The 26,357-nt window shown below is 41.1% G+C and overlaps 1 protein-coding gene, 1 long non-coding RNA gene and 1 pseudogene across 6 annotated transcripts in view; 2 read left to right on the top strand and 1 right to left on the bottom strand.

Moving 5' to 3' along the window:
• The window catches only part of PHF21B (PHD finger protein 21B), a 180,852-nt gene that overhangs the window by 50,508 nt on the left and 103,987 nt on the right, over window positions 1–26,357 (bottom strand). Inside the window, exon 3 of one of the 5 annotated variants that reach the window (XM_086885376.1) lies at window positions 25,646–25,924. The exons of 3 other annotated variants lie outside the window; for them this stretch is intronic. In XM_086885376.1, the coding sequence (XP_086741502.1) occupies window positions 25,646–25,924 (279 nt within the window). Of the gene's footprint in view, window positions 1–8,569; window positions 8,767–25,645; window positions 25,925–26,357 lie in introns of those variants that run through there. One more of the 5 variants, XM_023919140.2, reaches the window with a different exon arrangement.
• Window positions 9,623–13,756, top strand: LOC147653793 (uncharacterized). The gene is made up of 2 exons (XR_015285775.1): window positions 9,623–9,674; window positions 13,445–13,756. It is a non-coding gene; the product is annotated as an uncharacterized LOC147653793 (long non-coding RNA).
• On the top strand, window positions 13,814–15,102 carry LOC147653792 (uncharacterized; annotated as a pseudogene).

Raw genomic sequence — 26,357 nt, 5'->3', positions numbered from 1 at the left:
ACTACAGGAGTAACCAACAGGAGCTGTATTCAATGATCCTTGTGGGTCCCTTCCAACTCACCATATTGTGTGAACTTCCTATGATTCTCCAGCAATGAATCAACACTATCCCAAAATAAAGGCTTTCAAAGACAACTGAGGGGTAGCAGTGTGGGGACAGTAGCAAATGGAAGACATAAAAAGTGAAACAAAGAAGTATGGCATGGATGGAGAATAAGACTTCAAAGGATGAAGTCTAGAGATGGTCAGAGGATAAAAGGATGCTGCATCAGAAACAAAAATGAGACCTACATTATCACTGATCACACTAAGGGCCATACATTCAATTTCCAGCTATTATGTTGTGACTTATTTAGTCAATGCCTGAGTTCTCAAATCTAGGACTATTTGTGATTTAAGCAAGCTTCTGCCCTTTCAGTCTTGAATCAATACACACACACACACATATATACATATGTATGTATCTAGATATTGTATCTCTATTGAAAAATAATTGCATTTTATTCAGTTTGGGTACATACACTTGTCAAACCATTGCTATGTTTGCTTTGAATTATAAATTGCTTTCCCCCCTCCTTCAGATGTACTAACAAATGCTTAAGGACTCATTGCTACAATTCATTATCTGTACAAACTCATAGGAGATTGTGTCCATGAGCAGTTTAAGATTAGATCACAGATGTAAAGCTGTTAGGGGACGCAACTGTTCTCCCATTCCAGAATTACACCAGGATAAGTAAAATCACTCCAGTTAATCACTGAAGATAATCAGACTCAGCCAGTAGCAGAAGGTTAGAGACACACAGCTCTACAGCATGTTACCAAAATAAGAGTTTAACTCAGGGACATATGGGTTTGTTGTATCTCAGCTGTAACAGTTCATTTATTTGAGTTCAACTGACACTGCATTGCCGGATTATTTGCAAATGATTTTATAACAACATCAACACTGCAGCAAAAATGTGTTCCCACAATGAATTATGGAAATATTAATCTTCTTCTTTTTAAAGAATATTTGCATCTTTTTAGGATATAGGTCTTCTTCGTGTTGAACCTAAGCTATTAAAAAAATGTTTTTGTCTGTTATGTGTTCAATATTGGCAACAACAGTTTTACAGAATGGATTTTTAATGTGGTAGATTGCTATGGCAACAGCAAAGACGAAAATTCTTAACCTGAATGGATCATTCTTAACCTGAATGGATCATCGCTGAAGTAATTGCAGGGGTTTTTGACCCATTCTACATCTATTTTACAACTTGAATGCTGCATTCAACCTTGAGCTTGCTTTATATAAATGCCAAGCACTGTATGCAGCCTCCAAGTTGATTTGGCCTAAAACTTTCTGCCCCTTCCCCCACAAATTCCAGACAATTGCTGTCCTCTAGCTTGCGTCAACATCTGAATACTATCATTTTTCTGTAAAGTCCACCAATAAAAGCACCAGGCCTTCAGACATAATGTTGAGACTCCTCTAAGACATGTTCAGATGCATATTGTTTCTTTTTTTTTTCCTTCTAGACTTGCATAAAAATCAGTTGAAATCATTCTTAACTTTCAAAACTATGGTGAAATCACTGCATGGTATTTCCAATAAACTGACAGAATAAGATATCAATTTCACATTTGATTGAATTCTAAAGAGGCTATTATTTCAGACACATATTTTGTGTAAACAGTAATTAAATTGGAATTTCATAGAAATATAAAGGTTTATTTTACTGGTTTTAAAAGTGTTTGTTCTCTCCAGTTACTCTCCCTTTACTCAGAATTCATTAATCATCCTTTCATATGCAATTTATGATTGTTATGAAGCACACAATTGGAAATATATGTCCTGTTGCTTTTTCAAAATGTCAGTATTTTTGAAACCATACTTCTTTTGGGTACCAAAAATACAAATTTAAACAATTCTTCTTAAAGCAAATTAAAAATGACTTGGACTTTTGTCCTGGAACGGCTCTCTCTGCATGGGGGTAGCCATAAGCAGTAGGAGGCAAAGTACCACCTTAAATTCCACACCTGCTTTGAAAACCAAATTCTTAGTTGCTGCTGAGGTTTTTGTACTCATCCGTTTCATCACCACTCATCTGCAAGAAAGCCCAAGGTGGTATCACAGCTCATGCAGGTATCAGAAGAGAATATGCTGAGATGAAGCAAACAATGTTCTGCTTTTCCTGTGGCTCTCAGGCTTTTCAGAGCATCACCCAATTTATCTCTGCTTTTACCATAGGATTTTCAGACCACTGTCTCTACTTCTTACCACTTGCACATTGCCATCTGACTGCACTGAAAAATACAAACTCTGAACACTGTAGGTATGTATTCTGGTAAAGGGAAAACACAATGAATACAGTCCACATTTTTCACCGTTTCAGAAATCCTGCTGATTACTTACACAAGCTGTGCCAAACACCTATGCCTAAACACAATTTACTGGTCAGTAGTTTTCTTAATGTACCATTTCTAAAATCAAAATAATTATAAATTATTTCTACATATATTATTAAAATAATTTTTATATATATATTTAAATATTTTTATTAGTATTTTTTTCTGCAGACATTAGATCACACTCTAAATTTATGAATCCAAAGAAAATTAAAAAGCAAAAGAAAGTTTGGGTGTGCCAAATGCATTAGCAACATACCTGTTCTGTGATTTGTAGCATTATTCAGAAACCATATTTACTAATTAAGTCTCCACCTCCTGCACAAATGAGCATAAAGTCAATGAGTTGCAGCAAGACTCAGCAGCTGTGATCACACCTATAGTCTCTTGCTCAGATGATTCATAAAAGGTTAGCAGTTTAACTACTCAACTGTTCCAGGTTGATGTGGTTTTTAATGACTGATGTTTTCAAATTACTTAGTCTGTGTTCACAGTTTGCAGAAATATTCCTGAGTAAAGGGAAAAATGCATGAACAGTGTCACACAAAGCAGTTTCACACCTCTCCCTCAAGTGACCTCAGGCAGGAGTGAAAATCTTCAACAGACCCGGTTAGCAGCTACTAAAGCACCACTGTCCTACCACAGCTGCAGGATATGAAGATTACTGTATGAAAAGGGAAAGCAAGGAGATGAAAAATAAAGGAGAAAATGACCTTAGTGATTTAAGAATCCTCACCTATCAGAATGGTCCATGCAGCCTACTAGCAGCTACTGAAAAATTAGAATTCCATGTGATTCCACCTTAGCACCCACTGGGCTCAGAGCTGCTTTTGTACTCTTTTTTTTTGTGCTCTGAGTGTTATGTGTTCTTCTGTCACTCAGAAGAACTGAAAAATATGAGGGAAGTGACAACCTGAGGCGATAAAATTGCTTGCTGACAGACAGTGCCTTTTGTCAGGCCTGAGCTAAGCTAATCCAATTTGCTAAGCAGAAGAAAGTTGAATTTGCTTAAGAAAATATCCAACAAGCAACAGAATAAAGACAAGGGGAAAAGCAATGTTTCTTAGCTAAGGTGGCAGAGGAAAGGAGCGGGGACCAAGCAGAAGACAAAACCTACAAAGAAAATGAGATGATAATTCCAACCCTTTTTGACAAAAGAAGTTATTATATCAGCTCAGCCATAATAACTGGATGTTGGCACCAAAAGTTACTTCCTTGAGAATAGAACTTGGGAAAGTACAATAAAATTTTGCCTGAATTCCATATAAAGTGTATATAAATACATCTGATTTTAAAATTATGCAGTTAATAGCTTGTTAGGATAAAAGAAAGGAAGCAGCAACTTTCTCAGCAGATGTTAACTTGGTTGTGCAGGACATCCCATAAGCATGCATTATATACTTTTTAGTATAAAATAATGTAGAATACTATATAATAATATATAATAATGTTGCTCAGCAACATTAAGCTACTTATCTCTCAGCAAAACCCAATGGAAAATATTGCTTTAACACAATATGGTGGAATTACCATTGCTATTGAATTCCTAACTTTGGTATTCCATAGTGCTAGGACTGCAGCTGTGAAAAATCATTGCAGATGCTATATAGGTGCTGTCTTACAGTAAAAGAAAATAGCCATATTTAATTTTGGAGGGTGATAAACTCTGTAGTATTCACTTACAGATGTAATTGGTTCTTTGATCATCCAAATAAAAAGGCTGTTCTTTTATGTTCAGATAGTAAAAGGATTTGGTAAATTTATGCTTATATAAATACATCCATATATATATATACAGTATATTTATATATGTGTATATATGTGACTACATAAGCATACATTTCAGAACACAATAAATTACACATAATACTTTTCCAGAATTATAATATACCAAAGTGAGCACCAGTGCTTCCCTTCAATGATAGAGTCAGGAAATTTTAGAACTAGTAAGTAGAAAATCTCTTTTACTTCCTGAGATGCTGCATTGATGTGTTTTGCTGCTCTACTACATGTGTTTGTACTTTGCTCTGAAAGAGGAGACCTGCTTTATTCCTACTGAGTTTCACCTCCCTGAGCCCCATTCTGGAGACCAATCTGTGGTTAACCAGTTTCATTCAAAACATACCCCACGAAAGCTGCGCTTTCTTCTCCTTCCCATCTCTTCCTTCAACAAGTTTCTTGGGACCCCAACCACCTACTCCAGAGTAGGAAGATTTCAGATCCTACACTGCCACATGGCTCTGTGAATCATTTAACTATCAGAACATACTTGAGACAAAGACTCTTCTTCCAAGCTTCTCTGCTAAATTAGTCAGTGATAGAAGAAAGGATGTGGTTTTGTAGCCCAGTGGCTTAGAGAACACTTGGGGGAAAAGAGAACCAACAATTCCAATCAATGCTCTGCACCTTGCTGTTCGTCCTTGTTAACATGACAGCACTTCCTACAATGCCCCAGTGCAAACATTTCTTTGGAATGACTGGTAGAAATAGAAGAATCCCCAGATTTCACCTGGGCCCAGGCCTGAATTCTACTGAGTATTCAGAGCAGAGAGTTGAGCTCCAGGCAGCCAGATGCACTTCAGCACTAAAGATCTTCAAAGGTCTTTGTTTAAATCTCTTTTGCTAGAAATTAAAGATAGAGGAAATACGTCGTGTTTTGAGCTTGCCTACTGGGTAAATCAGACAGTACAATAATAAAGTCTTCATGGAGGCAGAGCCATGGATCTTTGTGAGTCTTAGCCCAATGAAAGGCTGTGTGTGTATCTGTAAGGATACCATTGAAGAGATCAGGACTTCAATCACATCATTCCCAGAGATAAAATGGAGGATTTTTTGTTTTTTAATTGGACAATCATGAAATCATAGAATGGTTTGTATTGGAAAGGACTTTATTTAGCATCTCATTCCACTCCCTGCCATGGGCAGGGACACCTTCCACTAGATCACATTGCTCCAAGCCCCATCCAGCCTGGCTTTGGACACTGCTGGGGATGGGTTCCACAGCTTCTCTGGGCAACATAGGCCAGTGCCCCACCACCCACACAGGGAAGAATTTCTTACTGATACCCCATCCAACTCTGCCCTCTGTCAGTTTGAAGCCACTCTCCCATGTCTAGTCCCTATATGACCTTGGAAAAAGTTTCACTTCATCTTCCTTAAAAAGATATCCTAAATCCAAAATAATTGCCAGGAAGCTATGAAGAGTCACTTACAGCATGAAATGGCTAATAATTTTTTAGACTGAGTGGCTCTTACTCAAACAGGGTTATTTATATCATGCCATTGGTTGCAAAAGCTGAATGTTGGTAAGGGAAGCTACTCAGTTATCTTCTGCATGCAGATATGAGATTTCTGTGCACTCTACACCCTCATACTGCAAATTGAAAAAATGTAAAAATTAGGATGAACAGGTAAAAAAGCTTGTGGGTTTTTCTTTTTATTAAACGTCCCTTTTCCAAAAAAATGTAATAGTAATAATAATAACAACAACAAAAATCACTAATAGCTTGTCAAGCCTATTGTACTGTCTTTAGGAAAATAGGAAAGAGATGCTGGTTATGTATCTTGTAGATTAATTATTCTGTTTCAAATAAAGCTTCTCTAGACCTGACTTCAATTGATATTCCAAACTCACACATTTGACAATGCTCATAGAATTTGCTGAAAAATACTTTGTTATTAAGACTTATAAACTTTAACCTACTGAAGTGTAAACACATCATAATACACCAAGATATAAACTAATTCTGGTTCTATGTAATAACTTCTAAATTCAAAACAAATTTCTGGATTCAGGCTAGAAGAATGAGTTAGAGCTCATATTCCTCAAAACTTGACAATTCTGAGCCATCATAGTGATGGTTCAAATAAATCCACTTACTCTGGCTTTGAAACCCACTTAAAAAACAGGTATAGCAGAAACCTGAAGCTTTTTATCTTCTCATAATTATTAGAGAAGTTGGACTGTCCTTTTCTAGCAATAATAACAAATGCAATATGTAATTTCCCATATTACAGGAAAGGTTAACAATTACATGTCAACAGAATATAGATGATTGGCTTGTATTTTGAAAAGACAAGTGTGAGAGAAAATGAATATAGTAATGTTTCACTCTAAAGAAAATGTGAAATCAGCAAATTGGGTTGTGGGGTTTCATTAGAGCAAACTAATTACCATATACAGTCTTCTAAAATCATAGTATCTCTGTAATATCCCAGCCAAATTTCTACAGTATTCTTATCACTACTACGCTACAATACATTTCTCTAAAAAATATCTTAGTGTACAATGACATTAATCAAAGAAAAGTAAATATTATATTAAATTAAACAATGCTGACTTGTGGGTTATTTCATATCCAGAAGGACAGTAAACTGTGGGGCTCAGAGGCACAGTAAATATTCCTTTATCTATGCTGACAGGCTCTGACACCCAAGAGAACACTGAGTTTAACTTAAAGCCATGGAGAAAGCTTCTAGAACTAAGTAGAGAAGCTGAGAATATGAGTGTGTGAGTCAGACAGAATTGTATTAAATCACTGGGGGAAAAAGTTAGACTTTGGAGTTTTAGTTAATATGTGAGATACAAGATGGAGGATGGGGCATTGTATCTTTCTCTTTCTTGTTCCGTTTCCTTCTTCTCTTCTTCTAAGGGTTTTTGGGTAATAATGAGTGATTGGGTGAAAGAATCTGCATTGCAGCACACAGGTGTCAGGCCATTGGGTCACAAAAGAAAGTAAGTTATGTGGCATTTGATTATTGGGTAAATGGACACATAAAAAGCCTTGGAGAGATTCTTCCTCTCTCCATTTTGCACCTTGCTTCCCTGGTGCATGTAGCTCCATGTACTCTGTAAATATGTAATGTAGGTAAGAAAGAATAAACAACTGAGCCCAAATACAAGAGAACAAGTCTCTCCCTTGTCAGTCTTGGTCCTGGGGAAAAGAACCCAGCCACCAATGTCTCGACATTTTGTCACCCAATGTGTGGCACTCAGGACCGAGAGCCCTTTTGGAGAAGGCAACTCAAAGCTGGAAAATTCCATGGGGAAGAATTTGGCCATCTCTGTGAGCTGGTGAGAGTGGAAAAAGCCAACCTGTGGGCTGTGGGATGGACCACAGACACAGGACCAAGGCACAGACTGACCCAGAGGGAACTTAGAAAATGTTAACTTAATTTCCAAACCAGAGACAGAAGTTTGGACTCTCTTAGAAGCAATGATAAGAGAGCATCCAATCCATGTCTCTATCGATGAGCTTAATAGCATCTTATCTTGGATTCAAGCAGAATTTCCTGGCATGGATCCACAGAAATTTTTACCCCGAGCCTGTGGGAAACTGTAAATACATGAATTTATGAAAAAAATACTCTTAAGAACCAGGCAGCAGCGAAACTCCTGCTGGCTTCTAGGGTGATTTATGGAAGAGTTTCCACCAAGTGGAACTCCAATACCTAGGCAAGGGACTCCACAGAGACAAACACAGGGCGAGAAACCCTGCCGACACATCCTGAGGTTGCGGGGTCTGCCCTTCCTCCTTCCGCAGAAGCGGGGATGCTCCAGTCCCGGAATACAGCGCTGCGAGCGTTTCTTTCACAGGATCAAATCCCGGCGGTAAAAGCCAGAAAAACACATTTTACCCTTCACAAACCCGGCGGGAAGGGTTCCACTGCCACCGGGAGTGGGACTGTGGAAAACATCTGCCAACTCGGAGAGGGCGCGGAGTCTTCCAGCCAGCCGAGGACCTTTTACAAGTAGCGAATTCCTCACAAACCTCTAAAACCTCCCCTCCAGCAGCTGGAGCGGGGCAGCCTCAGGAAGAGCCATTGCCACAGCCATGGGAGGCAGAAGAGGGAGGGGAAACCCCCTGGCCGGGGGGTGGCGGCCCAGCCCGCCGGGGACAGCACGGGACGGGCCCGCCCGCCCTGCAGCGACACCGGACCCTGACAGGCACGGCTGCTCCCGTGCCCCGACTGCCCGGGGTTTCCTTTGAGCCACAGCCAAAACGACATCAGCAGGGATGCTGCCGCTGTCAGAAGCCTTGGCGCCGCCTGTGCCGCCTCCTCCTGGCCAGCCCTCAGCAGAGGAATATCCTATGCCCCTTCCAGCCTCGGCACTGCCTCAGCACTGCCCATTGATGATGGCGGGATTGCCCAGCCCCTTCCCATTCTCGAATATTACATCAAAAGCAGGCGTGGTTCTTTTCTTCCATGCCCAACCCCCTGCGGGGGGGACAGACAGGTGGACAGGCGGAGCCGGCGGCAGCGACAGCGGCTTCAGCAGCTCTGCTGCGAACATCTGCATGGTTACCACGGCAACCGCAGCCAGAAGACGGAGCTGCCACAGCCGAGTCAGCAGCAGCAGCAGCAGCCGCCACACAGCCGAGCCAGCGCTTCACGGAGCCCACAGAGCCGAGGCCGAGAGTCCCCCGATGCAGGGGGGCCACAGCCGCCGCACCAGCCCAGCAACAGCAGCTTGGAAAATCAGCAGCCGCTTTCATACCACAAGCAGCTATGCTAACAGCAGCAGAGGTTCAAAGTGCTTTCAAGCACAGCCTGCCAAGCCAAGCAGCGGCACAAACCCTTCAAACCACACACCCAGCACCCTGCCCCACAGCAAACACGGACCCAGGACAATGGGACATGTCAACATAGACTTCAACATCCCTGAGGCTGCTCCAACTGAGCAACCAAGACACAGAAACCAAAGACTAAAACGGAAAAAGCTCACAAGCAGGTGATACAAGTTTATAATTAAAAAATACAAACACTAAGGACGTTATAAAAATCTCAGCAGGTCAAGGCTTTTCTGTAAGTATACCCCTATTCCCATAAGCTACAGCAAACCTCTGGGGAATGGCAAGCAGCACCCCAGAGCTTGGCACAACTTCCCCAAGTGCCTGGCTGGCTCCCTCAGTCACAGGACAAGTAATCAGCTCGCTCTCTCGTCCGTCCATCACCCCGTCGCTCACATTTCCAAGAGAGTTCCTTCGAGATCTCTTTTTACAGTTACGGGACTGTAACGGGACTTCCTTCCACAGAATACAGGATTCCCTCAGACGTCTTTTGTGAGATCTGATGGTAACGTGACCACTGTAAATAGTCCCTATACCCCTCCAGGCAGCACCATCTTGTGGTCAACAAGACATCAAACCTCCCATTGGCGTGCCACCTCTGGTGAACCCTTGTACTGCACCCTCAATGCCTTTTAACACTGGACCACAAATGATGCCTTCCCTTCCTTATAGAAGAGGGGAAGAGTTCCACGGGATGGACACAGCTTTCAGGTAAGAAGGAGGAGTATTCTTTCCAGATGCAAGGAGACCTCTGATAGCACATCCTTCAGGACATGTTGTAAAATATGAATCCAATATGACAAACTGCACAGATAACAGAAAAAAACCCCAAAAAACACTCAAGAGAATTTTGACATGGCAGAAACAGAAATCGTGGCACTGCCAGTGAGATATGGCAGGCAAAATGTAAATCCTAGTTGGGAGCCTTTGACTCATGATGTCATCAAGGACTTGATGGAAGCCATAAAAGACAATGGGTTAGGCTCTCCATACTTTATTATTGAGAGGCACATTCAACAACATGATGAATCTGCAAAACCACTCCTGATTCGACCTAGAATGGAAGCGCATAATCAGCACCTTGCCTCAAATGATAGAAGCCTGCAGCAAGGTAGGCACACCTCAGCACATCGCAGACATCCAATCAGATGTCTTGGGAGACAGATTCAGAAAACTCCTCAAAGCACAAGATAAGACACTTGAAAGAACTCTTGCAGCGCTCAGTGTGACTTCTCAAGGCAATTCAGGAGTCATGGTAACAGAATTATCCAAGAAGCCATGCTTCAAATGTGGGAAGCATGGACACATAAAAAAGAATTGCCCAGTCATCAGGAAACGCAAAAGCACCAGGCCTTTGCCCAAGATGCAGAAGAGGAAGACATTATGCAAATCAATATCACTTCAAAACAGACGTGGATGGAAGACCTCTACCCCTTCCAGGAAGCACAAAGAACATGGGGCGCCAACAATACACAAGTGATTGCGGTGACTCAACAGTCTGGAACCCCTCTAAGGGAACACAATCTGCAAGGAACCCCAATCAGACTCCATCCACAGGACCATCTGCAACTTCCCAAGTGACCCAGAACAGCTACCCCCAGGGGTGCAGTGAGAATTGGCAGCTTTCAAATTAACATACTTCATGAATGATAGTCGTGCAGTGATTCCCACAGTGGTCACTGGAACATCATGGAAGAGGCAAGAATTTTTAATTATAGGCAAGGACAGAAACAGTACTCTAGGGGTCATTGTCTATCCATCAGTCATCTCAGCAAACCATAATGGGGTGTTGACAGTCCAGCCCTTGCATCCTCCATTGATGGTTCCACAGAACAGTCCAACGTTGAAGGCCATTGCTTTGCCATCTAATGCAGTACAGCAAGTCATGCCAATGGTGAGTCAACAAACTTCACCCAGCAATGACGACATGAACGTTCATGTCTTCTAGATAAAACAAATAGGCTGTGATCGGCCCCAAATTACCTGTGACTTGACATGTGGTGACAAAACAATCACAATTACAGGCATGTTGGACACCGGTGTGGATGTCATGGTCATTTCTTATGTCTTTTGGCCCAGAGAATGGAACTTGGTAATACCTCTGAACTCCCTCTCAGGGATCAGAGGAAGCACATTATGCATGCAGAGCAAATGGTCAATTGTTGTTTCAGAGCCAGAAGGAGAGACAGCAATCATTTGTCCCTTCATTGTGTACAAATCCATCATGGTTTGGGGAAGAGACATCCTGTCACAATGGCGCACAAAAATAGAAGTGGATTTTTGATGGGAGTCACTGCAACACTCACCACCCTGAGATTGACTTGGAAGACAGACAAACCTGTCTGGGTGGGCCAGTAGCCTCAGACACAGAGTAAATTGAGTGCTTTCAAGAAATTAGTGAAGGAACAATTGCAGAAAGGTCACATCAAGCTGACAAATTGTCCTTGGAATCCTCCAGTGTTTGTCATCCACAAGAAAACCTCCAATTCATGGAGACTGCTTCATGACCTCAGAAAAATCAACGAGGTCATTGAGGAGATGGGACTACTTCAACTCAGTCCGCCTTCTCTCTTGCTGATTCCAAGAGATTGGCCGCTTGTGATCACTGATCTGAAAGGTTATTTCTTCAACATTCCACTTCATTCAAAAGATGCTCCATGATATGCATTTTCTGTCCCAAGCATCAACAAAGAAGAACCTTTACAAAGATACTATACGTTGGGTAGTCCTTCCTCAAGGACTGAAAAACAATCACCAATGATGAACTTGCACCATTTTTCCATCTACTGAGAGGAGAAAGCAACATTAAATCTCCCAGAACCCTCATGCCTGAGGCTCAAGAAGTTCTTGAGAGGATCACTGAAGCCCTTCAATAAAGACAAGCACATTGTTGTGCAATGTCTCAACCATTTTTCCTTGCCGTTAGGAGAAAACATGCAATTGTACGGTCTCATATTTTAATGGGACACTTCAAAGAAAACATTCATTGTTAATAATCGAATAGATTTTTCTACCCTACAGGTCTCCAAAAACAATTTTCACAACAATAGAAATGATAGTACAGATCATAATTAGGACAAGAATGAGATTGTTGATAATGGCAGGCAAAGATTTTGTAATGATTTATCTTTGAAAAAGAACATTTTGATTGGGCAATTCAAAAATCAGAAGAATTGCTAATTGCATTGCTGGATTATTCAGATTTCTGTTCCATTCATTTTCCAAGCCACAGGTTTTTGCAGTCAAAATTGAGCTGCAGAGAGAAGCCCATGTTGACTGAAGTGTCTTCAAAAATAAATTCAAAAGCTTATGGATATTTTTTATAATACCTGCTGGTTTTGCTTTTTCTAAGTAACATGAAAAAATTATAATTGTTATTCATATTAAGAAGTTCAAAAGTTTTTTACTTTGTTTCAGTTCTGTTGTTGATGCATGAATGTTTTGAAAATGTTATCTTCTTTACACATTTGCTGGTGATGTATTCATTGTATGATATAAATTTGTGGATTTTTTATGATAAGCATGAATTATAAGGTATTATTACTGTAATTGTAGTTGGATTCTCATATATTCTATTATTTTTGTTCTCTAACTGTAAAATGCATTTCTTCAAACAGGTTGTTTAGCTAACTGCACAGGTTTCTTTCATTCTTTAGTTTCTTCCTTTGTTTGAACAGGTTTGTTATAGATTTAATCCAATGCAGTTTCATGGTTTTCCAGTATTTCCAAAGTTAAACTTGGAAGGGAATCAAATATTGGATATTTGATTAGATTCTAATTGTTAAGCATTTTGTTTAAAAAAAAAATAAGTTAGGGATATCCTTCCAGTTTAAAGCCTAGGCCCTGGCCAGGTCTTGATTTTACCTGGATGGGAAATTTCCCAACAGACCCAGATGTTTTCTGCATCAAAAAAATATTCATGTCATTTTGACTTGTCAATCTGACCTTACTAATATAAGAGCTGAATCTACTTTTAAAGTGAGTTTGGAGAATTTTTATCTGGACATAACTTTACAATTTATCACTGATTTGGGGTTTATTAGCTGTTGCAGACTCTGGCATGATAGTACATCTAGTACATTTAATAATTAATGATCTTCTAATTTCACATGTGTTATCAATTATGTCTATCATTTAACTGATCCCTAATTGCTGTAAGTTTATTGTTTACTACATGTATTGTTTTGCTTTGATGTTTTTCATGTTCATAAATAGATAGGTGTCTTATCTTTAAACACAAAAAAGGGGGGAGGCAGAGGCTACGCTTCAAGTGTGATTAAACAAAACCTTACGTATTTTAAGTTTTCTGAACAGTTCTTTTGCAGAACCAGCTCTGCCAATCATCTGACATTTTTCCAACAGTACTCAGGCAAAATTAAAGGAAAATCCTTTGGTTCTGATTAAAAATCCAGAAACAGGACAGATTGAAGGTCCATTTCAATTAATAACTTGGGGCAAAGGGTATGCTTGTGTCTCCACAGGTTCAGGGCAGAAGTACCTTCCAGCAAAGAACGTGAAGCCTTGTTGACCACAGAAACAAGCCAAGGATCCCAGTAACAGAAAAGTGAGCATGCAGACATGAACTATCAAGACTGCAGTTGACAACAAACATCTTTTATCCTACATGCAGAAGTAGCGAACTTTGGAATTTATGTAAAAAAGCTATGTTAAGATAGTTAAAAAAGTATGTTAATATTGTAAAACCTTGTTTGCTAAAGTGTGGTGTGGATTGTATCACAATTCATAATCTCACATGAGAAAAATGGCCATTAAACATGAAACTAAATCAGGTATCACCCTTGTCCCTTGTCACTTCATTGATTGCTTTAAGTAATGCAGTCCTGCCTGTGAGTCAACCAAATGAAAATATTTAGGTGACTGGCCAATGCATCAGGCCTGGATGCCATTTGTTTGACTCACTCAAGTCCAGGGAAACCACTCTTGGCTTGCTTGGTTGGTTTTCCAGTGGACGAGTGGTCAATTCCAAAAAACATCCCTCCAAAACTTTCACGATTCATTCTAAATCTTGCTGATGGATGGTGCTCTAGACCAAATTCCTCCCTATGACATCCTATGAATCCCAAGAACTGGAAATCCTTGGCTCAGTGAGAAGGGATTTTTGTAGAGTATTCGATTCTCCTGTGTCAAAACAAAACAAAGATAAAGTTACGGATGTCACTCCAAATCAGGATTTTATACAAAGATGTGACATCTTGGTGCAATTTCACATCAGTCCTGATTACACCACCCAGACATGTTCCATTGCAATTGCCAAAAGGGAATTTTCTTATTTGTGAAGAGAGAGTTTGGCCCGCCATTCCGTCAGACATTAAAGGTGGTCCATGGAGTATTGGAAAGCTCTCTCTGCTAACATCTAACATAAAAATGATAAAAGAGAAAAGACTCAGAGGGAAGAGGTTTGTCAATCAGTACGCATCTGATTGCAATGATGAGTTTCACTCATGGAATTTTGGACAGAATTCGTAGCAGCTCTCCTTTCGCCTCAAGTAGCTTTAGGAGAAGCCTTGAAACAATTGGACAGATTAGGCTGCTGGCTAAGCAAGCGATCTTGCTCCACCTCTCTTGCTTTGAGCAATTTGTTAACTGATGTTCAAAGTGTGAGACACTACTCTGCAAAACAGAGCAGCAACTGATCTTCTCTTGCTAGAGAAGACATGGATGTGAAGAGTTTGAAGAAATGTGTTGTATGAATCTGTCTGATCATTTGGAGTCCATACACAAGAGTTTACAACACTTGAAAGAGGGTATAGCCAAACATGGAGTTGAAAAGAGATTGTGGTGGGACGGTCTGTTTGGTTGGTTGAGCCTTGCATCACTGTGGAGGGAACTTATAAGGATAGGTATATTCATACTGATTGTCATCATAGTCCTGGTTTTTGTGCCCTGTGTACTTCAGTGGTTCCAACAGATGATAGAAAAGAGTGCTAAGGAAGTGCTCTTGGTTCAAACAGGACAGGGAGATGTTTGGGTCAGAGGCATAGGAGATATTCCTTTATCTGTGCTGACAGGCTCTGACACCCAAGAGAACACTGAGTTTAACTTAAAGCCATGGAGAAAGCTTCTAGAACTAAGTAGAGAAGCTGAGAATGAGTGTGTGAGTCAGACAGAATTGTATTAAATCACTGGGGGAAAAAGTTAGACTTTGGAGTTTTAGTTAATATGTGAGATACAAGATGGAGGATTTGGGGCATTGTCTCTTCTTCTTTCTTGTTCCTCTTCCTTCTTCTCTTCTTCTAAAGGTTTTTGGATAATAATGAGTGATTGGATGAAAGAATCCGCATTGCAGCACACAGGGTCACTAAAGAAAAACCACTGAGTCACGAAAGAAAATAAGTTACTTGGAATTTGATTATTGGGTAAATGGAGATTCTTCCTCTCTCCATTTTGCACCTTGCTTCCCTAGTGTATGTAGCTCCATGTACTCTGTAAATATGTAATATAGATAAAAAAGAATAAAAAACCTAGCCCAAATATGAGAAAACAAGTCTCTCCCTGATCAATCTCAGTTCTAGGGAAAAGAACCCAGCCACCAATGTTGCCCCCAACTCTAAACATTTCAGATAAGACCCTTAAATCATCATTACTAGGTCAGCAAAATACAGGAAGCACTATGTTGCTTAAATCCTGTCAAAGCCGTCATGCACATTCTGGTATTACCTATTCAGCCACTGCTATTGCAGTGATGTTGCAAATAAAAATGAACATATCTCCCACCCAACCAGTTTCACTGTTTGATTTAGTGAGGGATGCAACAATCAAATTGTTTGTAATATCACAATCCATCACTACACATACAAATTTGTTGACACAAGTCACTGAACTGAGGTTGTAATAAAATAAAACAAGAAAAAGAGGCTAAACAGAGGTCTATAATAAAGATCTCACAGAGAAAATCCCCCAAACAATCATACCCATTAACAAAATGCCTTGCACAAAAGCAGTGGGGATATGGTCTTGCTTTCACTGGTCAAATCTCCAAGGACAATATTTGGCCAAAGAATTAGAACAGTCAAAAAGATTTAGACCCCATCACAGAAAAACAGGCAAGTACAAACTGACATGTGGATATGATTAATCCTGTAGAAGACATGAATTATATATATGTTAACTCAGGGTTATGCTCAAATGGAGGATAAGCTTGAAACTGTTTTCTCAAATTATTGATATTGAAGCCTGATTGTAAGATCAAGAAAAAGAATTTTGGTTTGTCTTACCTTGCCTGGTGCCTGCCTTATTTTAAAAGGCAGTTTTATTTCAGTTTTCATAATGATAAAAATCCAAGTCCAATGCAAGTCTTTCTACTCAAGAGGGCAAAAACATGACTCAAGACCACAGCGCACCATCTGCCCAAGAATTATCTGCACGGAAGGAACATCAAGCCCAAGAGCAATTTAAAAGCAGTCAAAGAAGAAACAGGCACATGATAAGTAAAAGTAACTAGACTTTTCCCACCCATACACACCCATGTGAGTATCAAAAACACACGCTATTAACACAAGCTGTTAACAGGCATCCGCCAACACTCTGTCCTTGTCACTGATGGAAACTGAAATATATCTGTCTTATTCAGCTATTCTCTAAATTTAGAGATGAACAAATTTGGTTAAATTTGGATCAGGCACTTTCTGACTCATATTATCCCCCAAGATGGCAATCCTTCACATGTCACAATAAAAGGCCAGTGAACACAGTGCACAATCTCATTCCTGAAGAGGCACTGCCCACAGTCAAAGCAAGAGATATACAAACACCCCATTAAAAAGCAGGAAACCCATTCAAACCACTCTGATTAGAACAGTAAAACAGTTTCTGTGGGTTGAAATATGCATTCAAAGAGCCAAATTTTTAACTAATGCAAACAGAACTCCATCACTTTGAGAACTCTCTCTTAGGGAGAGTCTGTCATTCTCTATATCTCCATACACAGATTACTTTCTTCTCTCTCACATACACAAACAAACACTTTTAATTGCTTATTGTGTAGCAATTTAACTTGAATTTTTATAAAATGGCTGTGATGTGAGGAAAAGAGAACAACTAAACCCTAACATCATAGGGACTAATAAATATTAATATAACATAGCCACCGCTTATATTGCAATGTGAAACAAGTTTATTATCCACAGATGAAATAAAATTGCTGCCTTTATTGCTCTCAGGAATGACTTCTAAGATATTTCTATTTACTACTTCAGTATTCATCAGCACTCTGTTTACAGTATCTACTCTCTCTCCCTCTCTCTCACCAACTCCTCCACATTTATACATAAAATAATTTAAGATCAGTATTTCCTGATACAGTTTTCCAATCAATTTCAATATAGACACAAATGCACATTGTGAGATTAGTAGCAGACCAATTGCCAAATCCTGATACAGTTAGAACACCAACTGGAAATTTAATGCCTGTATTTGCAATATGAACATTGAAAGAAGATAAACACAGAGTTTGCAGTCTGGTATCAAACAGATTGCTGTAAATTATTCAACTATCCCACAAACTCTGTAGATAATGAGAAAAGCCCACCTTTAGATAATAAATGGAACTAGGACATTTGGTAGTATTCCAAAGCTTTTTCTTTCCAAAAGTGGTGCTTTTTATTAAAGTAACAGCACATGTAGAATAAGTAGACCTGTTTATGCATCCTATAATTTAGAAAAAGATCTAGGAAATTATTTCTCTAGCCCCAAAGTTGATAATCTTTCACCATTACAAACTGCACTTCAAGTATGAATCACACAGCCCTAAAATTTTCTATCCAGCCCCTCACATTCTTGTTCCCCCATTTTAAATAGAACTAAGTTGAAAATTCTGACATTCTTAGGAATGCTTGCCCAGTAATTTCTGTGAAGCACGGAGAGCCTCCAACTACAATGAGATAGCTACAGTGTATTATCATTTTTAGAGCGTTATTTGCTTTTCTGAAGTGAATCAAAGCTCTCTATGGGAGCTACTCTGATTAATGTCAAAACAATAATGTGCTAAAAAGTCTCAGCATTAGAACAAAGGACTCAGAACTTTGTTTCTATGGATAATATATAAGGATATATGAAAATATCACAGAAACTTCCATAAAGGGACTGCCTATATATTCATAGAATCCCAGAATTCCAGAAAGGCTTGGGTTGGAAAAGACCTTAAAGCTCATCCTGTCTTACCCCCTTGCCATGGCCAGGAACACCTTCCACAAGACCAGGTTGCTCCAAGCCCCATCCAACCTCGTCTTGGACACTTCCAGGGATGGGGCAGCCAGAGCTTCTCTGGGCAACCTGGGCCAGGGTCTCACCCACCTTTACAGGAAAAAATTTTTTCCCAATATCTCACCTAACCCTGTCCTCTGTCACTTTGAAGCCATTCTCCCTTGTCCTGTCACTCCAGACCTTTGTTCAAATTCTGTCTTCACCTTCCTTGTTGGGTCCTTCAGACAAGTAAGTCACCCCAAAGCTTCTCTTCTCCAGGCTGAGCACTCTGAATTCTCCCAGGGTTTCATCACAGTAGAGCTGCTTCAAACCTCTGATCATCCTGCTGCCTCCTCTGGACTTGCTCCAACAGCTCCATGTCCTTCCTGTGCTGGGCCCCAGGGCTGGAGGCAGCTCTGCAGGTCAGGTCTCACCAAAGTGGGGCAGAAGGGTCTCTTCCTGCTGCCCACGCCTCTTTTTATATTCCTAAATTTTAAGACTTTCTTTTATTGGCAGTTAAAAATGCTCCCAAGAAAAGGCATGAAATTGGAGCAATCCCCTTTCTCTCCTTTAACCTGGTCCCTTCTGTTTGGTTCTCTATAGACAGGACAATGAAGTACTTCTGGCTATAAGGACTAGACATACAAATGTGCTGACAGCTCCATCATTCTTCTGCAGGACCAGGAATCACTGACAAAACTAAAGTAGTTTTTAGTTAATCTCCCTCTGCTTGTGTTCCTCAGTAGAGACACTTCCAGACACTCACAGGAAGCAAATCCATTCCATAAATACTTAAGGTGCACATCCATTCCTACACCCCACTGCACATGGACCTGCAGATGGGATGCTCAGTGACACAAATACTGCAGACAGCTACCACTGTCTGGTCTCCAAAAACTGGGACTCACAATTATTCCCTGGTCATTAATTTTCTTCCAGTAAGGTGCTGGCAAGGTTTGCCAGTTCCCACAGAAACAAATTTGGAAAAGTTGCTCTTATATTTTTAAAACAAAATATCAGACAGTCAGTGTAAGTCCACTTTTACTAATCCTTTCCTGCTGAAGATTCTACCGCCTTCACTGGAAATTTTTGGCTGTGTAAGGAATACCATATAGGGCCTAATGAGGTTTTATGCGGTTCCTGTCTTTATGCAGTCTTTGGGTGTCTGAACCCTAATGTAGACCAAATGGAAATGCAGATTGAGCAGAGCAGAAATCCACATGCTTTAGATGGATTGACCATATACATATATATGGGATATTTAAAAGGAAGCCATTTATCATCGAGCAGCATAAGTGCTTATTGTGAATCTGACATTTAAATATACCATCAACAGCAACCAGGAATTGAGAAATGGTTTAATTAACCTGAAAGGATGTAATTTTATGCTATTTAGCAAGAAATACTAATTTTAAAGTGCTTTTAGGCTGTATATATCAGAGTAGTAAGGCCAAATCCTGCTCTTAGATGCCCATTTTAAATATGGAGTAAATTCATTAATCTCCCTTAATAAACTTGCAACTAAGAGGGTGCAGATATAAGCAGAATGTGTCACACACACTCTATAACCCATTTCCTAAAATTACCATTCTCTCTACAACATTCTAATGGTAGAGTTAAAACTTAAGCCCCAATGGCGAGAATTGACCACGGGATGGTGAGTGGAGTGGTGAATCCTTGGGGTTTCTTCTCTCTGAGTGCTTTTCTTTATTATTATTCTTAATTTAATTTGGCCAGGTCACCTCTCCTATTCTACATTTTCACATATTCCTGAAGGTACACTCTAATAGGACCATACTTCACAATTCCTCTGTTTAGAACAACTCTGGTGTATGAAACTGGCCACGATGGCATAGTCAGTACTTTTATCTGTTCAAAATCTCCACACCACAGGCTTTCTGTGGAGTTTTCTCTGTTGCTATTTTGAACAGAACACTGTTACCACATCAGGTTGCTTTCATAGACCAGCAAAAACAGAAAGCTCAGAGCCCTAATTAGGCCCCAGCAGGAAGCCCAGCCTCTGTTTCACATTTGAGTTAACTATAAAAACCAGAACAATTTAGAGAAAGTCAATAGGAACTGTTACCCACACAGAGCAATCATTGCTCTGCTCCCCCAAGACAGTCACCCAGAAACCAATATAGTGACCAATAAAACAAAGCTCAAGTAAGCTCTCAACAAATCTCTTCAATATCTTGAAATTCATCAGCCATCACTGACCAACGCAGATCTGAAGAAAAATACAACTGAACACCAGTTGTAACACACAGTAAGAGCAGGAGCAATGGACTCCAGAAACACAATGATTTTTGGCATCACAGACAACCTGGTACATCTCTGATGCCAGCGAGATGCTGGTGCTCTGGAGATTGCCAACATGACCAAGGCTGTCATAATCCCTTTTTTTTTTTTTTTTTTTAATTTTTCCCCCTCTCCAAGATCTGTGTGGAGCCTCCAGATCTTTCTTTTGTCCTTACTTGTGCTCACTAGTTATCATTTCCACCTGCATTTCCGCACATGGATGAGGAAGAGGTATGAGGCAGAGGCACAAAGAGATACAGCAAAGGCTAAGGGGGCCGTAGCATGATCCAAGGACTTGCTGAACAGTTCTCATCGCCAAGGATGCCATGTGCAGCATAGACACTGAGGCATTCTCAAAATTACCAAAAAGGCCTGTAGTGTGGCTGCCAGTACAGGGATCCTACCTAAGGCAGCCCTTGTGTGCTTCATCTGGAGAAGTTCAGTTTTCCCACAGTAAAACATGGAATAATAACACCTCAGTCATACTAACTCCATATTGTGAGGATAAATTTACTATTGGCATGTTTTCAGGCACTGTAGTAACATGGATTCTAGGAAAAAAAAATCTAAATATAGCCACATAACCAATACAGGTAAATACCTCTATAAATAAAACCTGTAAGTACTGCTGCGATACAAATAATAAATAAAAACCAAAAAGACTTAGTCACACACACAGGCGGATTTCCAGTTACAGAAAGAGTACTTTTACAAAGAGCACAGTGAAGCACATAAAGTAGGATGGTAAAGAGAAAGGTAATGAATCATTCTACAAATATATTATTCAGAGAAATTACCATCATAGGCAAAAGTATGTCCCTGAAGTTCCAGGATGCTTTTTTTTCTGGTAAATTGACTATACAGATAACTAACAGGTATATATGAGCATCCTCCTACATGTATAAAAGCCACTTTTCCTGAAAAACAAATGGATGCCCGTGTTGTCTGCTCAGTCTAAACAGGGACACAAGTAGTTCTGTGAGCTGTGGAGTTAATGAAGCATTTGTGGACAAGAGTTTATTATCTTGCCAGGAATTTATAGCACCATAAATCCTCATACTGTATTTTGCTTTGAAAGGACCCCTCTGTATACAAAAGCCCCAGGATGCAAGAGGACGTGTGCATGGGGAAGCTTCCAAATTTTCTCTAGCTGACCCAGGGAAATACATGTGTGGTAAGGGAAGTACAGGAGGTAGGTTTGATGCTGTTTGTGGAGGCAGGATGGGCAGGGAGCCAGGGCCTTGCTAAGGTGTTCTGTAAGAGTTGCACAGAGTAACAGCAGACAGAGATCCCAGTGAGTTTCAGACATTCTGTGTGCGTGTCCTGGTGCTCCATGGCTCAGTACTGACATGTCCTTCTAGCACTTCTGTCTTTCACTACAGATCCTGAAAGGCAGCCAAGGGGTCTGACAGCAGTGTTCCTCCTCTCTGCTTGTGCTTCCAATGCTGCCTGATCCAACTGTCTTTCCAACAAGCAAAAGGCTTTCTGATTTCCCCAAACCAGACCCTGGAATGACGGCTGGCCCACACATTTGCTAGTTAGAAGAGAATGAGGAGACAGCAGAGGGGCATTGTCTTTACAAGCTACATTGTTCCAGCACAGCAGATGGAACTTTGTCCTTCAGCAAAGCAACCTCAGACCTTTCCTGTTTTCAGTCAGGAAATGGTGGTGAGGATAGGAAAGGGTAACTACCACATAAATATCATTACAATAAAAATAAAATTTGAGAGGCTTATATCAAAATCTCTTTATACCAAAGTATGTTGTAGGTACAGGCATACCATTGACTCCCCAATAGCTCTAGGGCATTCTCTCTACACAGCAGCACTAGAAATTCTCTGAAGGCACAGCATACCTATCATGTATAAACCATATGCCAGAAAAATTCAGCTTATGCCAGCAAAATTCTGCTTTAGCCAACATAATTTGCTCCAGATTATCCAAATGAAGCTCTAAGCTTAATGTCTTGAAGTGGGAGCAAGAGCTCCACTCATGATATCCCTGTCTGTACACTTGCATCAGTGTAGCTCCATCAGTCATGTCTTCACACATGGGGCTGACACTGAAAGGCTGCCAGGGAATAGTGTAGACCCAGCGCTGATTCCTGCAGCTCACCATTTACAATGCTTACACACTTCAATCCTTTTTAATCTCACAATATATCCAGCTTCTAATGAACCATGTGATATGTATACAAACAATCCTTTAGCATCTGTTATGCATTTATTTGCTTAGATACTTTTTCCAATATGGCTTCCATTAAGTCAACAAGATTTCAAAATCACTTTAAAAATCTGGGTAAACAGACTAAAATGAAAGCACTGACTCGCAGCTGCCCAAATGAAATTTTTGTAACAAACTTACATTTAATTCTATTTGCAAGTTCTGTATTTAGATAGTATTTGATACCCTATAATTTTTTTCTGCTGAGTTTCATTTAGCATTTCATTCTTCTTGCTAGATACCACATGAGATGACCATATACACATTCTGATCCTCTAAATACTTGCAAGCAGAAACCACTGTTCAGACACTCATGACATTATATTTCAAGCCCTCGCTCTTTCCCTCACTTTGCAGATGCAGAGGAAAAGGCTACACTACACCAGTAATCTCATTTACAACTGTCATCTTGCCATTTTAGCCCAGTTTGAAGAGATCTATTATCCTCCATCTTACAGACTACATACACTTCTGTATGAAAAAAAACCAACCTAAACAACTTCACTGAGCAGCAACAACACTACAAAAGAACCCAAAAAGAAGACATAGTAAATGTTTACTAATAATTAAATTTCCCTCCAACAGTAGTGGAGGGAAAAAGTAGTGGAGTGCTTGTAGCTAAGGTGTTACTATTATTGATTCATGATTAACACTCCAGAAACAATCAAGAATACTGAGCATGAACAAGAATAGATTTTTTTTCCCCAGAAAAATAAATCTTGCAAAGCAAGTTTAATTTGGGCAGAGGAGTGATAATTAACACGCAGTCCAGCACTAAAGCTTGATGACAGTTAGGACCAATGATCAGCTTGCATTTTTTATTTTTGTAATACAATATTTCTTACTGTTTCTATCCATGCTCACTGACTATTCTCAAAAAGATAAAACTACTAAAGTCCTCTGGTTTAGAAAGAAAATGGTTTTGCCATTCCTCAGTTTCTTCCTTCATCAATTACAGACATAATCAGAGATACTAAATCACAAAATGACAGTTATTGGAAACTTGCAATGTGAAGACATCTCTAAATAAAAATATTTTCCTTTAGCAAAACCAAGGCAAACCCCAAATGCTGATCAGCATTCCCATGCTACTCCAACAACAACAAGCCTCTGCTTGAAATGAAGCTGCTCCTTGCAAAGAAAAGTTGCAATGCCAGGACAAACACTGTTTCAGGTTTTAGAGAATATAAAATAGAACCCTGCATGAGCATCAGTGCTTGGCTCCAGCAGGCTGCAATACATCACTGAGCCCATCATGCTTGGGGATGTGGAAGGTGGGATTGGGACCCATTTGCCCTTTTGAAAGGATAAATAGGAAGGAGGATGGATTATTCAACACCACAGCATGTTAGAAATTCTTCCTCCAACAACACTTGAAGAAATTGAAAGTTTGCAGCCAAATGTTATAACTCACATTGTTCTCCAGCACCTGGGAGTGCTGCTTCACTATTTGGTCTAAACATATTAAATTATATTTCAAGCTTCTTCCCTCATTGCTTTGATTCTTTTCTTCCAATGGCTCTTGACAGTGACAGTAAAAGACAGTCCTTCACAAAATGATAGACCATTGTAATATTGAAACTTTTATCTTTCATATTATTATCATTCTTATAGTTATTTTCCAGAATTCTAAGAAATATCTAATAGAATACCATCAAGTATATTTTCAATAAAGCATAAACAATACCTTCTAAAAAGGAAATTACCCAGCATGAAATACAAAATGGATATTCAAAATCCAATTCCCCAGACAGATACTTTAGTGTAACATCTAAACAGAACACTGATTCTCCAGGAAAAATGACAGGACAATTTGGTTTCCAAAGTAGCTGAATGTGCTTTCCATTTGTCAGTGGATGCAGTAGGTGATGGCCATGCCCCATATGGTGTTTAGGAAGGGGCTTCCTGGGTGTTAAAAAGCCTCACGCATTCCAACATAACCTTGACTTACAGAAATCTTCAGGTAAGAAAATCAACAGGTTTTGCCTGTTGGCTTTATCCGTACCAGGTTCTCCTTTCCTGATTATTAGAGATTCATATCCTGAGCCTGTGAAGGGGAATCAGAGTACAAAAACCCCCCTAGACTAACACAGCCCCTATGTGCAGAAAGCAGAAAAGAAATCCATGTGAGCATTTATACATTACACCCTCTTCTACAAAGTTTTGGAAAGGTTTTGTCACTTTTCTTCACATTCCAACTTCCCTCTCTTTTGACTGGAGTCAAATCTTCTGTGCTAATGGACTGCACAAAACATACTGTGCACCAAACAAACAGCACCCCTTCCCCTTCTGATCTGCTTTCACTAAGTCCGTTTATTTAATATTTTATTTACCGTGAACATTAACATAAACATTAAACATGTTATGCACCTGGACCTGGAGGCAACACCTGCCAGCTCGGCTGTGCCTAAGCGAGAGCAGGTTCCAGCACCGCCAGCACAGCCGGGAGCTCCCCCGCCCCGCAAGCATTTCTCAGCGCAAACTTTGTGAGCTTTAAGAACTGCTCCAGAATCAGAGAAGCGGCGATAGAAGGTGGGGCAACTGAGGACGAGCAACATGAGGCTCCCAAACGCCCAGCGCTAATCATCAGAGCAGGATGCCCTCCCCTTGCAGGCCGGCGGGGCGAGCACCGCACCCCGATGGCTCCGGGATAGGGGGACAGATCTCTCCTTGCTCCTGCACCCCGAGAGTAGTGGGATGGAGGGTCAGGTCTCCCCCCGCCCCGCCGGCACCTCCCCAGGCCCGGAGCCCCTCACACCGCCCGCCCAGCGCTCACCCACCCTCGCCCCGTCCGCCCAGAGCCCTCAGCGCCGCCCCGCTCCCGCCCGGCCCTCATCCCTCCCTCCCGGGCCCCATTCCTCCCTCCCGGCCCCATCCCTCCCTGCCTCCTTCCCTTCAGGCCCCCAGCCTTCCCTCTCTCCCTCCCTCCCTCCCTCCCGGCCCCGGCCCGGCCGTACCTGGGCGCTGGAGCCGAGCTCCGGCGGCCGGCGGGCACCCACAACCTTGGCCGAGGTCTGCAGATTGACGGGCGCGCTCTGCGGTGGCTCCGCACCCATCCCGCCGTGCAGGGTCGCCGTGACCATCGCGATGGGCGCCCGGGCCGGCAGCGCGGGGATGGGCAGGCTGTGCCCGGGGCTGCCGCCGGGGCTTCCGCCGCCCGCAGCCTTGAGGAGCGCCGGGACAACGCCGGGCTTGGCTCTGCCGCCGGCGCCGCTGCCCACCAGCACCGCCAGCTTCTGCCGGGAGAGGGGGAGAAAGAAGCGGCACCGTCACCGCAGGGCTGCAGACGAACACGGCCCCACGGCCCCAGGCAGCACGGATTTGGGGTTATTTCTTTTGGTGGGGTTTACGGTTTTATTCCTGGCAGGGGAGGGGCTGGGTTCCCCCTCTTTGCTCGGGAACTCGTGGGTTGCGCTCTGAGCTTCCAAAGGTGGGTTTTTGGGTTGGATTTTCTTCTTTTTGGGCTGTGCCTCGAACTAATATCCTAGTATAAATGATCGTGATATAAGTCTAGGTAACACTTCAGCTTCAATTCATAATAAAAGGCTTAAAGAATGTTATTTTCAACTTTCTCTTCCACTGGTCTGAATACCCATTCCACATGCCCACTGCACCCCAGTGCTTGGCGACTTCCTGTGTTCTTTCACCAGGACTGGCTTTGGAGTCAAT

The sequence above is a fragment of the Cyanistes caeruleus genome, chromosome 4, assembly GCF_971803275.1.
Source record: "Cyanistes caeruleus chromosome 4, bCyaCae1.hap1.1, whole genome shotgun sequence".
Lineage (NCBI taxonomy): Eukaryota > Metazoa > Chordata > Aves > Passeriformes > Paridae > Cyanistes > Cyanistes caeruleus.
The sequence above is the reverse complement of the archived record's forward strand: the minus strand, read 5'-3'. Positions and strand labels throughout refer to the sequence as shown.